The sequence below is a fragment of the Oncorhynchus kisutch genome, unplaced genomic scaffold (assembly GCF_002021735.2).
Source record: "Oncorhynchus kisutch isolate 150728-3 unplaced genomic scaffold, Okis_V2 Okis02a-Okis13b_hom, whole genome shotgun sequence".
Lineage (NCBI taxonomy): Eukaryota > Metazoa > Chordata > Actinopteri > Salmoniformes > Salmonidae > Oncorhynchus > Oncorhynchus kisutch.
The window spans coordinates 14,440,798-14,456,277 of NW_022261979.1; the positions used below are offsets into that span (position 1 = coordinate 14,440,798).

Genomic DNA, 15,480 nt, shown 5'->3' on the forward strand with positions numbered 1-15,480 from the left:
TGTTGCTGTCCCGAATGATCACTGTGCCTCATCAGAATATCATGTTGCTGTCTTGAATGATCACTGGGCCTCGTCAGAATATCATGTTGCTGTCCCGAATGATCACTGTGCCTCGTCAGAATATCATGTTGCTGTGCCTCGTCAGAATATCATGTTGCTGTGCCTCGTCAGAATATCATGTTGCTGTGCCTCGTCAGAATATCATGTTGCTGTGCCTCGTCTGAATATCATGTTGCTGTACCTCGTCTGAATATCATGTTGCTGTCCCGAATGATCACTGGGCCTCGTCAGAATATCATGTTGCTGTCTTGAATGATCACTGTGCCTCGTCAGAATATCATGTTGCTGTGCCTCGTCAGAATATCATGTTGCTGTGCCTCGTCAGAATATCATGTTGCTGTGCCTCGTCAGAATATCATGTTGCTGTCCCGAATGATCACTGGGCCTCGTCTGAATATCATGTTGCTGTACCTCGTCTGAATATCATGTTGCTGTCCCGAATGATCACTGTGCCTCATCAGAATATCATATTGTCCCGAATGATCATCGTGCCTCATCAGAATATCATGTTGCTGTCCCAATCATCTCAACTTGCACATGATTTCCTCTCTTACAGCCTAGTGTTTAGTTTGGTACAGCTGGGGGGTTAATATCAGCCTAGTGTTTAGTTTCGTACAGCTGGGGGGTTAATATCAGCCTAGTGTTTAGTTTCGTACAGCTGGGGGTTAATATCAGCCTAGCGTTTGTTTTGGGACAGCCGGGGGGTTAGTATCATCCTAGTGTTTGGTTTGGTACAGCTGGGGGTTAGTATCAGCCTAGCGTTTGGTTTGGTACAGCGGGGGTTAGTATCAGCCTAGCGTTTAGTTTGCTACAGCCAGGGGGTTTAATATCAGCCTAGTGTTTAGTTTGGTACAGCTGGGGGGTTAGTATCAGCCTAGTGTTTAGTTTGCTATAGCCGGGGGGTTTAATATCAGCCTAGCGTTTAGTTTGGTACAGCCGGGGGTTAGTATCAGCCTAGCGTTTAGTTTGGGACAGCCGGGGGTTAATATCAGCCTAGCGTTTGGTTTGGTACATCCGGGGGTTAGTATCAGCCTAGCGTTTAGTTTGGTACAGCCGGGGGGGTTAGTATCAGCCTAGCGTTTAGTTTGGGGCAGCTGGGGGTTAGTATCAGCCTAGCGTTTAGTTTGGTACAGCCGGGGGGTTAGTTTCAACCTAGCGTTTAGTTTGGGACAGCCGGGGTTTAGTTTCAGCCTAGCGTTTAGTTTGGTCCAGCCGGGGGGTTAGTTTCAGCCAAGCTGTCTGCCTTTCTGACCTCTGAAACAATGTTTCACTTTGGGATTTAGCTCTTTAGTACCAGACATGAACGGTGCCCAGAATAACTTTCTTCTGAGTCAGGCGAAATCACGCATCAATGTCATCATCATGGACTTACCCAAGTAAATGCCAATAGAAAACCAGCTCAAACGAATGCAGCTACTGTCCTGTCATTCCAGGTTCAATGTTTGACGTGACTGAGTCAGCTGAAAAATGTCTGGCTAGCAAGCGACCAGAACGTCATCCAGCCTGCGTAGAACGAATGAACAGTCCTTTTTCAGAGAAACTATGCTGAAATAATTAACGACTGAGTCGGGTCTGTAGCAACGTGACCCAAAACACTAACAACCAGATTTTCTCTTCCTGTGAAATAATCAAAATAACATTTCAATGTAAAGATGTAATCGTTGTGTAATATGTTGGTAACAGTCTTTATAAAGAGCGATGAGTCACCCGGGGCAGTGCTGTATGGTAAATACAGTCCCAGGTAAATGGGTTGACTGGCCGAACCCCAGGTAAATGGGTTGACTGGCCGAACCCCAGGTAAATGGGTTGACTGGCCGAACCCCAGGTAAATGGGTTGACTGGCCGAACCCCAGGTAAATGGGTTGACTGGCCGAACCCCAGGTAAATGGGTTGACTGGCCGAACCCCAGGTAAATGGGTTGACTGGCCGAACCCCAGGTAAATGGGTTGACTGGCCGAACCCCAGGTAAATGGGTTGACTGGCCGAACCCCAGGTAAATGGGTTGACTGGCCGAACCCCAGGTAAATGGGTTGACTGGCCGAACCCCAGGTAAATGGGTTGACTGGCCGAACCCCAGGTAAATGGGTTGACTGGCCGAACCCCAGGTAAATGGGTTGACTGGCCGAACCCCAGGTTAAATGGGTTGACTGGCCGAACCCCAGGTAAATGGGTTGACTGGCCGAACCCCAGGTAAATGGGTTGACTGGCCGAACCCCAGGTAAATGGGTTGACTGGCCGAACCCCAGGTAAATGGGTTGACTGGCCGAACCCCAGGTAAATGGGTTGACTGGCCGAACCCCAGGTAAATGGGTTGACTGGCCGAACCCCAGGTAAATGGGTTGACTGGCCGAACCCCAGGTAAATGGGTTGACTGGCCGAACCCCAGGTAAATGGGTTGACTGGCCGAACCCCAGGTAAATGGGTTGACTGGCCGAACCCCAGGTAAATGGGTTGACTGGCCGAACCCCCAGGTAAATGGGTTGACTGGCCAAACCCCAGGTAAATGGGTTGACTGGCCGAACCCCAGGTAAATGGGTTGACTGGCCGAACCCCAGGTAAATGGGTTGACTGGCCGAACCCCAGGTAAATGGGTTGACTGGCCGAACCCAGGTAAATGGGTTGACTGGCCGAACCCCAGGTAAATGGGTTGACTGGCCGAACCCCAGGTAAATGGGTTGACTGGCCGAACCCCAGGTAAATGGGTTGACTGGCCGAACCCCAGGTAAAGGGGTTGACTGGCCGAACCCCAGGTAAAGGGGTTGACTGGCCGAACCCCAGGTAAAGGGGTGACTGGCCCTGCGCTGTTGCGACGGGCCGAACCCCAGGTAAATGGGTTGACTGGCCCTGCGCTGTTGCGACGGGCCGAACCCCAGGTAAATGGGTTGACTGGCCCTGCGCTGTTGCGACGGGCCGAACCCCAGGTAAATGGGTTGACTGGCCCTGCGCTGTTGCGACGGGCCGAACCCCAGGTAAATGGGTTGACTGGCCCTGCGCTGTTGCGACGGGCCGAACCCCAGGTAAAGGGGTTGACTGGCCCTGCGCTGTTGCGACGGGCCGAACCCCAGGTAAATGGGTTGACTGGCCCTGCGCTGTTGCGACGGGCCGAACCCCAGGTAAATGGGTTGACTGGCCCTGCGCTGTTGCGACGGGCCGAACCCCAGGTAAATGGGTTGACTGGCCCTGCGCTGTTGCGACGGGCCGAACCCCAGGTAAATGGGTTGACTGGCCCTGCGCTGTTGCGACGGGCCGAACCCCAGGTAAATGGGTTGACTGGCCCTGCGCTCTTGTGACGGGCCGAACCCCATTTACCAGGGACTGTATTCACCGTACAGCACTGCCTCGCGTGCCTCATGGCTTCATTCAGTGTTGGGAAGAGTCCAGATCAGCAGTGTGCTGGAGTTGTCCTGTTTTGTGTTCCAGGTAACACCATAGACAGATCAGCAGTGTGCTGCAGTTGTCCTGTTTTGTGTTCCAGGTAACACCATAGACAGATCAGCAGTGTGCTGCAGTTGTCCTGTTTTGTGTTCCAGGTAACACCATAGACAGATCAGCAGTGTGCTGCAGTTGTCCTGTTTTGTGTTCCAGGTAACGCCATAGAGAAGATCATAGAAGACCAGAAGGAGTTTGAGAAGGAGAACCAGTTCATGCAAGAGGAGGTGATGGAGCCTGCCTCCACCAGTCCAGGTCTCCTATCTGACACGTCCTGGAGACTCCCAGCCAGCAGCCACATCCTGATGAGGGCCAGCCAGGTGTCCCAGGAGCTGGACAGAGGGAACCAGAGCTACCTCCGTCTGTCTCTAGGGACCTTCTTCCAGCAGCGCTCTGAGGCCCTGGGCTGTCTAGGGGACGACCGGGAGGACGATACAGTCAAACGGGTATGTTCAGTGTCCTATTGACGCCGCTCTGCAGGCCGCCGCTCTGCAGGCCACTGCTCTACTCTTTCACTATTCACGTAGTCTCTTAGGGTTGGTGTCCTTTTAGTTCAGGAATACGAGGCTTCGTCTCGGTCCGGGATAACCTACCCGCGGTGCATCGGGGACAGAAGGGAAGCCATGTTTGAGACTACCACTGAGGGTTTAAGCCTGTGATTTTTTTTCTTCCCATCACCCTTCTGACTTGACCAGTTTGTTGTATCTTCTCTCCAGCCGTCGTTTGGTTACGTCATCACCTCTCCAGAGAAGAGGGAACCGTTTCCTCTGATTCAACCATCAGACTTCCTCTCTCAGGACAGCTCGGTCCACAACGACACCCTCACACACACTGACCACGACCGCACCATGAACACGGGTACGTACCGTCTGGACGTCCAAGACACTTATTCCTGATTCCCACTGTGAGGCCGGCCAGCCGGTAAGACACTTATTCCTGATTCCCACTGTGAGGCCGGCCAGGCAGTAAGACACTTATTCCTGATTCCCACTGTGAGGCCGGCCAGGCAGTAAGACACTTATTCCTGATTCCCACTGTGAGGCCGGCCAGCCGGTAAGACACTTATTCCTGATTCCCACTGCGAGGCCGGCCAGGCAGTAAGACACTTATTCCTGATTCCCACTGTGAGGCCAGGCAGTAAGACACTTATTCCTGATTCCCACTGTGAGGCTGGCCAGTGAGACACTTATTCCTGATTTCCACTGTGAGGCCAGGCAGTAAGACACTTATTCCTGATTCCCACTGTGAGGCCGGCCAGGCAGTAAGACACTTATTCCTGATTCCCACTGTGAGGCCGGCCAGGCAGTAAGACACTTATTCCTGATTCTCACTGTGAGGCCGGCCAGGCCAGGCAGTAAGACACTTATTCCTGATTCCCACTGTGAGGCCGGCCAGGCCAGGCAGTAAGACACTTATTCCTGATTCTCACTGTGAGGCCAGGCCAGTACATTCTGACTTGGTTTGGCATAATTTTTCTTACTTGATCACAGTCATCTTTATTCCTCATTTTAAAGTCATCAGTCATAATCAGAGTATCACGTATGGTGACTGATACTTCCAATGTGTTGTTTTTGTAGAGGACTTGGACAAGACTGTGGAGGCAGATTCAGACAGGGTGTCACCTACAGGAGATGACGAGCCAGAGCCTTGTGAATCAGCCTCTTCCCCCCTCCCTGAGGCCCTGCTCTCCCCCAGCCAGACCCTTCCCTCAGCCTCCCCCCTCCCTGAGGCCCTGCTCTCCCCCAGCCAGACCCTTCCCTCAGCCTCCCCCGGCAGCCTGGGCCCCAGCCCCGGCACAGACCAATCTAACCTCATGTTGTCTATCAGCACCATTGCCTCGGCCATCGCAGATGCCTCCATCTCCTCCGAGCCCTCCCAGCTGGCTGCCATGATCATGGAGCTGTCCAAGAGGAGTAGGGTACAGAGGCAACACCAGAAAGGTGTGCCGAGTCCACCGCCAGGTACCCCATGTTCATACTACATCTGATATGTTACTCTTTACTTCTGTGTGTCTGTTGTGTTTGTTGGAAGGTGATGTCAGCACCACTTCACCAGGTCATGAATAATGTAAAGGAGATTTGATTCTGTTTCCCAGCCTCTGTCCTGGAAGAGCAAACACCCAGCCCTAACCAGGTTCAACTGGACCAGCCCAGCCCTAACCAGGTTCAACTGGACCAGAGAATCCTGCTGGAGACTCTACAGAGGAGCCAGTGTGCCGGGGACCTACTGGAGACTCTACAGAGGAGCCAGTGTGCCGGGGACCTGAGTGCCTTCGACATTGAAAAGTACCTGAAGCAGACCGAGGTATCCACCAGCAGCGACAGCAGCGACACCTCCCACTACACCTTTGACTTCCTCAGCTGGGCCGACAGCCTCAACTCCGCTCACAGGAAGTCCCAGGCTGCATCATTTGTTGTTACTGTGGAGAACGAGAGCTCGGGTTATCAACACCAGGCTACCGAATACCAGGCTAGCACCAAGGGAGATATCTCCTCTGGCGTAGAGGCTAAGGCAGGTTTGACACAAGGTTACCCTGCTGCTATGACCCGTCCAGTCTCTGCTGGGCTACATCCAGGTTCTGGTCAGAGTGGAGTAGGCCCAGCTAACAAGATGGAGGCGAGGAGGAGTTCCATCCCCCGTCCCAGGGCCAGTTCCATCCCTACAGCCTCTGGTAAACCAGGGAGGAGGTCTGTGGGCTCTGGTCAGTTCTCTTCAACCACCACCTCCACAGCCAAACCAGCTGCTAACAGGAAGGCTGTAGGGAATAACAGTGAGCCCCAGCCAGCTGGTGTACTGAGCAGGAACAACACAGAGAGTGATGGGCCTGAACTAGGAGCAGTCCGTCCAACACCCAACAACACCCCAGCCCAGAAGGTAGAGGACCCCTCCGCATCTCCTGCCCCAGGCCCTAAGACCTCCCCTGGTCTGAGGAAGGATCTGTCAGGGCCACTGTCCCTCAGAGACATCACATCCCCCTCCCAGATAACCAGGAGGAGCACAGTGAAGACCCACACTACAGGGAGCAGTACAACCCAGCAGGAGAAACCCAGTGGCCTGGAGAAGAGTGTTGGAGAAGCTCCTCCCAACGCTGTGGCCAAACATGTTGGTTTTACTTCCTCGTGTCACAGCCCCCAGCCTGCTGCTGCACACAGGACGTACGGTCAGTCTCTGGTCTAATCAACAACCTTATTCAGCTCTTCAACTCATTTAAGAGAGGAATAAACATGTTGGTTAAGCTTAGCTTAGTTTCGATCCCATTCTTTTCCTGGTCCTTCCGGCCGGATTGGGACATCTGGTTTTTCAATGTTGATTATAGTTTATTTGAGGTGATTTCCTGGTCTGGGGTTCTGCAGACAATGATAAAGGAGGATTTAGTTCATTGGCTAAGGAGTGTATTAATGTCCTGGTCAGGTGATGATAGTAATGTGTTGTATTAGTGTCCTGGTCAGGTGATGATAGTAATGTGTTGTTCTCTGGTCAGATTGTATTAATGTCCTGGTCAGGTGATGATAGTAATGTGTTGTTCTCTGGTTAGATTGTATTAATGTCCTGGTCAGGTGATGATAGTAATGTGTTGTATTAATGTCCTGGTCAGGTGATGTTCTCTGGTTAGATTGTATTAATGTCCTGGTCAGGTGATGATAGTAATGTGTTGTATTAGTGTCTTGGTCAGGTGTTGTTCTCTGGTTAGATTGTATTAATGTCCTGGTCAGGTGGTGATAGTAATGTGTTGTATTAATGTCCTGGTCAGGTGATGATAGTAATGTGTTGTTCTCTGGTTAGATTGTATTAATGTCCTGGTCAGGTGATGATAGTAATGTGTTGTATTAATGTCCTGGTCAGGTGATGTTCTCTGGTTAGATTGTATTAATGTCCTGGTCAGGTGATGATAGTAATGTGTTGTATTAGTGTCCTGGTCAGGTGTTGTTCTCTGGTTAGATTGTATTAATGTCCTGGTCAGGTGATGTTCTTTGGTTAGAGTGTATTAGTGTCCTGGTCAGGTGATGTTCTCTGGTTAGATTGTATTAGTGTCCTGGTCAGGTGATGATAGTAATGTGTTGTTCTCTGGTCAGATTGTATTAATGTCCTGGTCAGGTGATGATAGTAATGTGTTGTTCTCTGGTTAGATTGTATTAATGTCCTGGTCAGGTGATGTTCTCTGGTTAGATTGTATTAATGTCCTGGTCAGGTGATGTTCTCTGGTTAGAGTGTATTAGTGTCCTGGTCAGGTGGTGATAGTAATGTGTTGTATTAATGTCCTGGTCAGGTGATGATAGTAATGTGTTGTATTAATGTCCTGGTCAGGTGATGTTGTCTGGTTAGATTGTATTAATGTCCTGGTCAGGTGATGATAGTAATGTGTTGTATTAATGTCCTGGTCAGGTGTTGTTCTCTGGTTAGATTGTATTAATGTCCTGGCCAGGTGATGATAGTAATGTGTTGTATTAATGTCCTGGTCAGGTGTTGTTGTCTGGTTAGATTGTATTAATGTCCTGGTCAGGTGATGATAGTAATGTGTTGTATTAATGTCCTGGTCAGGTGTTGTTCTCTGGTTAGATTGTATTAATGTCCTGGCCAGGTGATGATAGTAATGTGTTGTATTAATGTCCTGGTCAGGTGTTGTTGTCTGGTTAGATTGTATTAATGTCCTGGTCAGGTGATGATAGTAATGTGTTGTATTAATGTCCTGGTCAGGTGATGTTGTCTGGTTAGATTGTATTAGTGTCCTGGTCAGGTGATGATAGTAATGTGTTGTATTAGTGTCCTGGTCAGGTGATGTTGTCTGGTTAGATTGTATTAGTGTCCTGGTCAGGTGATGTTGTCTGGTTAGATTGTATTAATGTCCTGGTCAGGTGATGTTCTCTGGTTAGATTGTATTAATGTCCTGGTCAGGTGATGATAGTAATGTGTTGTATTAGTGTCCTGGTCAGGTGATGTTCTCTGGTTAGATTGTATTAATGTCCTGGTCAGGTGATGTTCTCTGGTTAGATTGTATTAATATCCTGGTCAGGTGATGTTGTCTGGTTAGATTGTATTAGTGTCCTGGTCAGGTGGTGATAGTAATGTGTTGTATTAATGTCCTGATCAGGTGATGTTCTCTGGTTAGATTGTATTAATGTCCTGGTCAGGTGATGTTCTCTGGTTAGATTGTATTAGTGTCCTGGTCAGGTGATGTTGTCTGGTTAGATTGTATTAGTGTCCTGGTCAGGTGGTGATAGTAATGTGTTGTTCTCTGGTTAGATTGTATTAATGTCCTGGTCAGGTGATGATAGTAATGTGTTGTTCTCTGGTTAGATTGTATTAATGTCCTGGTCAGGTGATGTTCTCTGGTTAGATTGTATTAATGTCCTGGTCAGGTGATGTTCTCTGGTTAGAGTGTATTAGTGTCCTGGTCAGGTGGTGATAGTAATGTGTTGTATTAATGTCCTGGTCAGGTGATGATAGTAATGTGTTGTATTAATGTCCTGGTCAGGTGATGTTGTCTGGTTAGATTGTATTAATGTCCTGGTCAGGTGATGATAGTAATGTGTTGTATTAATGTCCTGGTCAGGTGTTGTTCTCTGGTTAGATTGTATTAATGTCCTGGCCAGGTGATGATAGTAATGTGTTGTATTAATGTCCTGGTCAGGTGTTGTTGTCTGGTTAGATTGTATTAATGTCCTGGTCAGGTGATGATAGTAATGTGTTGTATTAATGTCCTGGTCAGGTGTTGTTCTCTGGTTAGATTGTATTAATGTCCTGGCCAGGTGATGATAGTAATGTGTTGTATTAATGTCCTGGTCAGGTGTTGTTGTCTGGTTAGATTGTATTAATGTCCTGGTCAGGTGATGATAGTAATGTGTTGTATTAATGTCCTGGTCAGGTGATGTTGTCTGGTTAGATTGTATTAGTGTCCTGGTCAGGTGATGATAGTAATGTGTTGTATTAGTGTCCTGGTCAGGTGATGTTGTCTGGTTAGATTGTATTAGTGTCCTGGTCAGGTGATGTTGTCTGGTTAGATTGTATTAATGTCCTGGTCAGGTGATGTTCTCTGGTTAGATTGTATTAATGTCCTGGTCAGGTGATGATAGTAATGTGTTGTATTAGTGTCCTGGTCAGGTGATGTTCTCTGGTTAGATTGTATTAATGTCCTGGTCAGGTGATGTTCTCTGGTTAGATTGTATTAATGTCCTGGTCAGGTGATGTTGTCTGGTTAGATTGTATTAGTGTCCTGGTCAGGTGGTGATAGTAATGTGTTGTATTAATGTCCTGATCAGGTGATGTTCTCTGGTTAGATTGTATTAATGTCCTGGTCAGGTGATGTTCTCTGGTTAGATTGTATTAGTGTCCTGGTCAGGTGATGTTGTCTGGTTAGATTGTATTAGTGTCCTGGTCAGGTGGTGATAGTAATGTGTTGTTCTCTGGTTAGATTGTATTAATGTCCTGGTCAGGTGATGATAGTAATGTGTTGTATTAATGTCCTGATCAGGTGATGTTCTCTGGTTAGATTGTATTAATGTCCTGATCAGGTGATGTTCTCTGGTTAGATTGTATTAGTGTCCTGGTCAGGTGATGTTGTCTGGTTAGATTGTATTAATGTCCTGGTCAGGTGATGATAGTAATGTGTTGTATTAATGTCCTGGTCAGGTGTTGTTCTCTGGTTAGATTGTATTAATGTCCTGGTCAGGTGATGATAGTAATGTGTTGTATTAATGTCCTGGTCAGGTGATGTTCTCTGGTTAGATTGTATTAATGTCCTGGTCAGGTGATGATAGTAATGTGTTGTTGTCTGGTTAGATTGTATTAATGTCCTGGTCAGGTGATGATAGTAATGTGTTGTATTAATGTCCTGGTCAGGTGATGTTCTCTGGTTAGATTGTATTAATGTCCTGGTCAGGTGATGATAGTAATGTGTTGTATTAGTGTCTTGGTCAGGTGTTGTTCTCTGGTTAGATTGTATTAATGTCCTGGTCAGGTGGTGATAGTAATGTGTTGTATTAATGTCCTGGTCAGGTGATGATAGTAATGTGTTGTTCTCTGGTTAGATTGTATTAATGTCCTGGTCAGGTGATGATAGTAATGTGTTGTATTAATGTCCTGGTCAGGTGATGTTCTCTGGTTAGATTGTATTAATGTCCTGGTCAGGTGATGATAGTAATGTGTTGTATTAGTGTCCTGGTCAGGTGTTGTTCTCTGGTTAGATTGTATTAATGTCCTGGTCAGGTGATGTTCTTTGGTTAGAGTGTATTAGTGTCCTGGTCAGGTGATGTTCTCTGGTTAGATTGTATTAGTGTCCTGGTCAGGTGATGATAGTAATGTGTTGTTCTCTGGTCAGATTGTATTAATGTCCTGGTCAGGTGATGATAGTAATGTGTTGTTCTCTGGTTAGATTGTATTAATGTCCTGGTCAGGTGATGTTCTCTGGTTAGATTGTATTAATGTCCTGGTCAGGTGATGTTCTCTGGTTAGAGTGTATTAGTGTCCTGGTCAGGTGGTGATAGTAATGTGTTGTATTAATGTCCTGGTCAGGTGATGATAGTAATGTGTTGTATTAATGTCCTGGTCAGGTGATGTTGTCTGGTTAGATTGTATTAATGTCCTGGTCAGGTGATGATAGTAATGTGTTGTATTAATGTCCTGGTCAGGTGTTGTTCTCTGGTTAGATTGTATTAATGTCCTGGCCAGGTGATGATAGTAATGTGTTGTATTAATGTCCTGGTCAGGTGTTGTTGTCTGGTTAGATTGTATTAATGTCCTGGTCAGGTGATGATAGTAATGTGTTGTATTAATGTCCTGGTCAGGTGTTGTTCTCTGGTTAGATTGTATTAATGTCCTGGCCAGGTGATGATAGTAATGTGTTGTATTAATGTCCTGGTCAGGTGTTGTTGTCTGGTTAGATTGTATTAATGTCCTGGTCAGGTGATGATAGTAATGTGTTGTATTAATGTCCTGGTCAGGTGATGTTGTCTGGTTAGATTGTATTAGTGTCCTGGTCAGGTGATGATAGTAATGTGTTGTATTAGTGTCCTGGTCAGGTGATGTTGTCTGGTTAGATTGTATTAGTGTCCTGGTCAGGTGATGTTGTCTGGTTAGATTGTATTAATGTCCTGGTCAGGTGATGTTCTCTGGTTAGATTGTATTAATGTCCTGGTCAGGTGATGATAGTAATGTGTTGTATTAATGTCCTGGTCAGGTGATGTTGTCTGGTTAGATTGTATTAGTGTCCTGGTCAGGTGATGATAGTAATGTGTTGTATTAGTGTCCTGGTCAGGTGATGTTGTCTGGTTAGATTGTATTAGTGTCCTGGTCAGGTGATGTTGTCTGGTTAGATTGTATTAATGTCCTGGTCAGGTGATGTTCTCTGGTTAGATTGTATTAATGTCCTGGTCAGGTGATGATAGTAATGTGTTGTATTAATGTCCTGGTCAGGTGATGATAGTAATTTGTTGTTCTCTGGTCAGATTGTATTAATGTCCTGGTCAGGTGATGTTCTCTGGTTAGATTGTATTAATGTCCTGGTCAGGTGATGATAGTAATGTGTTGTATTAATGTCCTGGTCAGGTGATGATAGTAATGTGTTGTTCTCGGGTCAGATTGTATTAATGTCCTGGTCAGGTGATGTTCTCTGGTTAGATTGTATTAATGTCCTGGTCAGGTGATGATAGTAATGTGTTGTATTAATGTCCTGGTCAGGTGATGTTCTCTGGTTAGATTGTATTAATGTCCTGGTCAGGTGATGATAGTAATGTGTTGTTTTAATGTCCTGGTCAGGTGGTGTTCTCTGGTTAGATTGTATTAGTGTCCTGGTCAGGTGATGTTGTCTGGTTAGATTGTATTAGTGTCCTGTTCAGGTGATGTTCTCTGGTTAGATTGTATTAGTGTCCTGGTCAGGTGATGTTGTCTGGTTAGATTGAATTAGTGTCCTGGTCAGGTGGTGATAGTAATGTGTTGTATTAGTGTCCTGGTCAGGTGATGATAGTAATGTGTTGTTCTCTGGTTAGATTGTATTAATGTCCTGGTCAGGTGATGATAGTAATGTGTTGTATTAATGTCCTGATCAGGTGATGTTCTCTGGTTAGATTGTATTAGTGTCCTGGTCAGGTGATGTTGTCTGGTTAGATTGTATTAATGTCCTGATCAGGTGATGTTGTCTGGTTAGATTGTATTAATGTCCTGGTCAGGTGATGATAGTAATGTGTTGTATTAATGTCCTGGTCAGGTGATGTTCTCTGGTTAGATTGTATTAATGTCCTGGTCAGGTGATGATAGTAATGTGTTGTTGTCTGGTTAGATTGTATTAATGTCCTGGTCAGGTGATGATAGTAATGTGTTGTATTAATGTCCTGGTCATGTGATGATAGTAATGTGTTGTATTAATGTCCTGGTCAGGTGTTGTTCTCTGGTTAGATTGTATTAATGTCCTGGTCAGGTGATGTTCTCTGGTTAGATTGTATTAATGTCCTGGTCAGGTGATGATAGTAATGTGTTGTTCTCTGGTCAGATTGTATTAATGTCCTGGTCAGGTGATGATAGTAATGTGTTGTTCTCTGGTTAGATTGTATTAATGTCCTGGTCAGGTGATGATAGTAATGTGTTGTATTAATGTCCTGGTCAGGTGATGTTCTCTGGTTAGATTGTATTAATGTCCTGGTCAGGTGATGATAGTAATGTGTTGTATTAGTGTCCTGGTCAGGTGTTGTTCTCTGGTTAGATTGTATTCATGTCCTGGTCAGGTGATGATAGTAATGTGTTGTATTAATGTCCTGGTCAGGTGATGATAGTAATGTGTTGTTCTCTGGTTAGATTGTATTAATGTCCTGGTCAGGTGTTGTTCTCTGGTTAGATTGTATTAATGTCCTGGTCAGGTGATGATAGTAATGTGTTGTTCTCTGGTTAGATTGTATTAATGTCCTGGTCAGGTGATGATAGTAATGTGTTGTATTAATGTCCTGGTCAGGTGATGATAGTAATGTGTTGTATTAATGTCCTGATCAGGTGATGTTCTCTGGTTAGATTGTATTCATGTCCTGGTCAGGTGATGATAGTAATGTGTTGTATTAATGTCCTGGTCAGGTGATGATAGTAATGTGTTGTATTAATGTCCTGGTCAGGTGATGATAGTAATGTGTTGTATTAATGTCCTGATCAGGTGATGTTCTCTGGTTAGATTGTATTAATGTCCTGGTCAGGTGATGATAGTAATGTGTTGTATTAATGTCCTGGTCAGGTGTTGTTCTCTGGTTAGATTGTATTAATGTCCTGGTCAGGTGGTGATAGTAATGTGTTGTATTAATGTCCTGGTCAGGTGATGATAGTAATGTGTTGTTCTCTGGTTAGATTGTATTAATGTCCTGGTCAGGTGATGATAGTAATGTGTTGTATTAATGTCCTGGTCAGGTGATGTTCTCTGGTTAGATTGTATTAATGTCCTGGTCAGGTGATGATAGTAATGTGTTGTATTAATGTCCTGGTCAGGTGTTGTTCTCTGGTTAGATTGTATTAATGTCCTGGTCAGGTGTTGTTCTCTGGTTAGATTGTATTCATGTCCTGGTCAGGTGATGATAGTAATGTGTTGTTCTCTGGTTAGATTGTATTAATGTCCTGGTCAGGTGTTGTTCTCTGGTTAGATTGTATTAATGTCCTGGTCAGGTGATGATAGTAATGTGTTGTATTAATGTCCTGGTCAGGTGATGTTCTCTGGTTAGATTGTATTAATGTCCTGTTCAGGTGATGATAGTAATGTGTTGTATTAATGTCCTGGTCAGGTGATGATAGTAATGTGTTGTATTAATGTCCTGATCAGGTGATGTTCTCTGGTTAGATTGTATTAATGTCCTGGTCAGGTGATGTTCTCTGGTTAGATTGTATTAATGTCCTGGTCAGGTGATGATAGTAATGTGTTGTATTAGTGTCCTGGTCAGGTGTTGTTCTCTGGTTAGATTGTATTAATGTCCTGGTCAGGTGATGTTCTTTGGTTAGAGTGTATTAGTGTCCTGGTCAGGTGATGTTCTCTGGTTAGATTGTATTAGTGTCCTGGTCAGGTGATGATAGTAATGTGTTGTTCTCTGGTCAGATTGTATTAATGTCCTGGTCAGGTGATGATAGTAATGTGTTGTTCTCTGGTTAGATTGTATTAATGTCCTGGTCAGGTGATGTTCTCTGGTTAGATTGTATTAATGTCCTGGTCAGGTGATGTTCTCTGGTTAGAGTGTATTAGTGTCCTGGTCAGGTGGTGATAGTAATGTGTTGTATTAATGTCCTGGTCAGGTGATGATAGTAATGTGTTGTATTAATGTCCTGGTCAGGTGATGTTGTCTGGTTAGATTGTATTAATGTCCTGGTCAGGTGATGATAGTAATGTGTTGTATTAATGTCCTGGTCAGGTGTTGTTCTCTGGTTAGATTGTATTAATGTCCTGGCCAGGTGATGATAGTAATGTGTTGTATTAATGTCCTGGTCAGGTGTTGTTGTCTGGTTAGATTGTATTAATGTCCTGGTCAGGTGATGATAGTAATGTGTTGTATTAATGTCCTGGTCAGGTGTTGTTCTCTGGTTAGATTGTATTAATGTCCTGGCCAGGTGATGATAGTAATGTGTTGTATTAATGTCCTGGTCAGGTGTTGTTGTCTGGTTAGATTGTATTAATGTCCTGGTCAGGTGATGATAGTAATGTGTTGTATTAATGTCCTGGTCAGGTGATGTTGTCTGGTTAGATTGTATTAGTGTCCTGGTCAGGTGATGATAGTAATGTGTTGTATTAGTGTCCTGGTCAGGTGATGTTGTCTGGTTAGATTGTATTAGTGTCCTGGTCAGGTGATGTTGTCTGGTTAGATTGTATTAATGTCCTGGTCAGGTGATGTTCTCTGGTTAGATTGTATTAATGTCCTGGTCAGGTGATGATAGTAATGTGTTGTATTAGTGTCCTGGTCAGGTGATGTTCTCTGGTTAGATTGTATTAATGTCCTGGTCAGGTGATGTTCTCTGGTTAGATTGTATTAATATCCTGGTCAG

At 45.4% G+C, this 15,480-nt stretch overlaps 1 protein-coding gene across 4 annotated transcripts in view; it reads left to right on the plus strand.

Annotated features, from left to right (window-relative positions):
- The window catches only part of cep192 (centrosomal protein 192), a 99,864-nt gene that overhangs the window by 22,245 nt on the left and 62,139 nt on the right, over positions 1-15,480 (plus strand). For 3 of the 4 annotated variants that reach the window (XM_031811885.1, XM_031811884.1, XM_031811886.1), the window contains exons 15-18: positions 3,646-3,935; positions 4,206-4,347; positions 5,067-5,450; positions 5,585-6,649. In XM_031811885.1, the coding sequence (XP_031667745.1) occupies positions 3,646-3,935; positions 4,206-4,347; positions 5,067-5,450; positions 5,585-6,649 (1,881 nt within the window). The remainder of the gene's footprint in view (positions 1-3,645; positions 3,936-4,205; positions 4,348-5,066; positions 5,451-5,584; positions 6,650-15,480) is intronic. The other variant, XM_031811887.1, reaches the window with a different exon arrangement.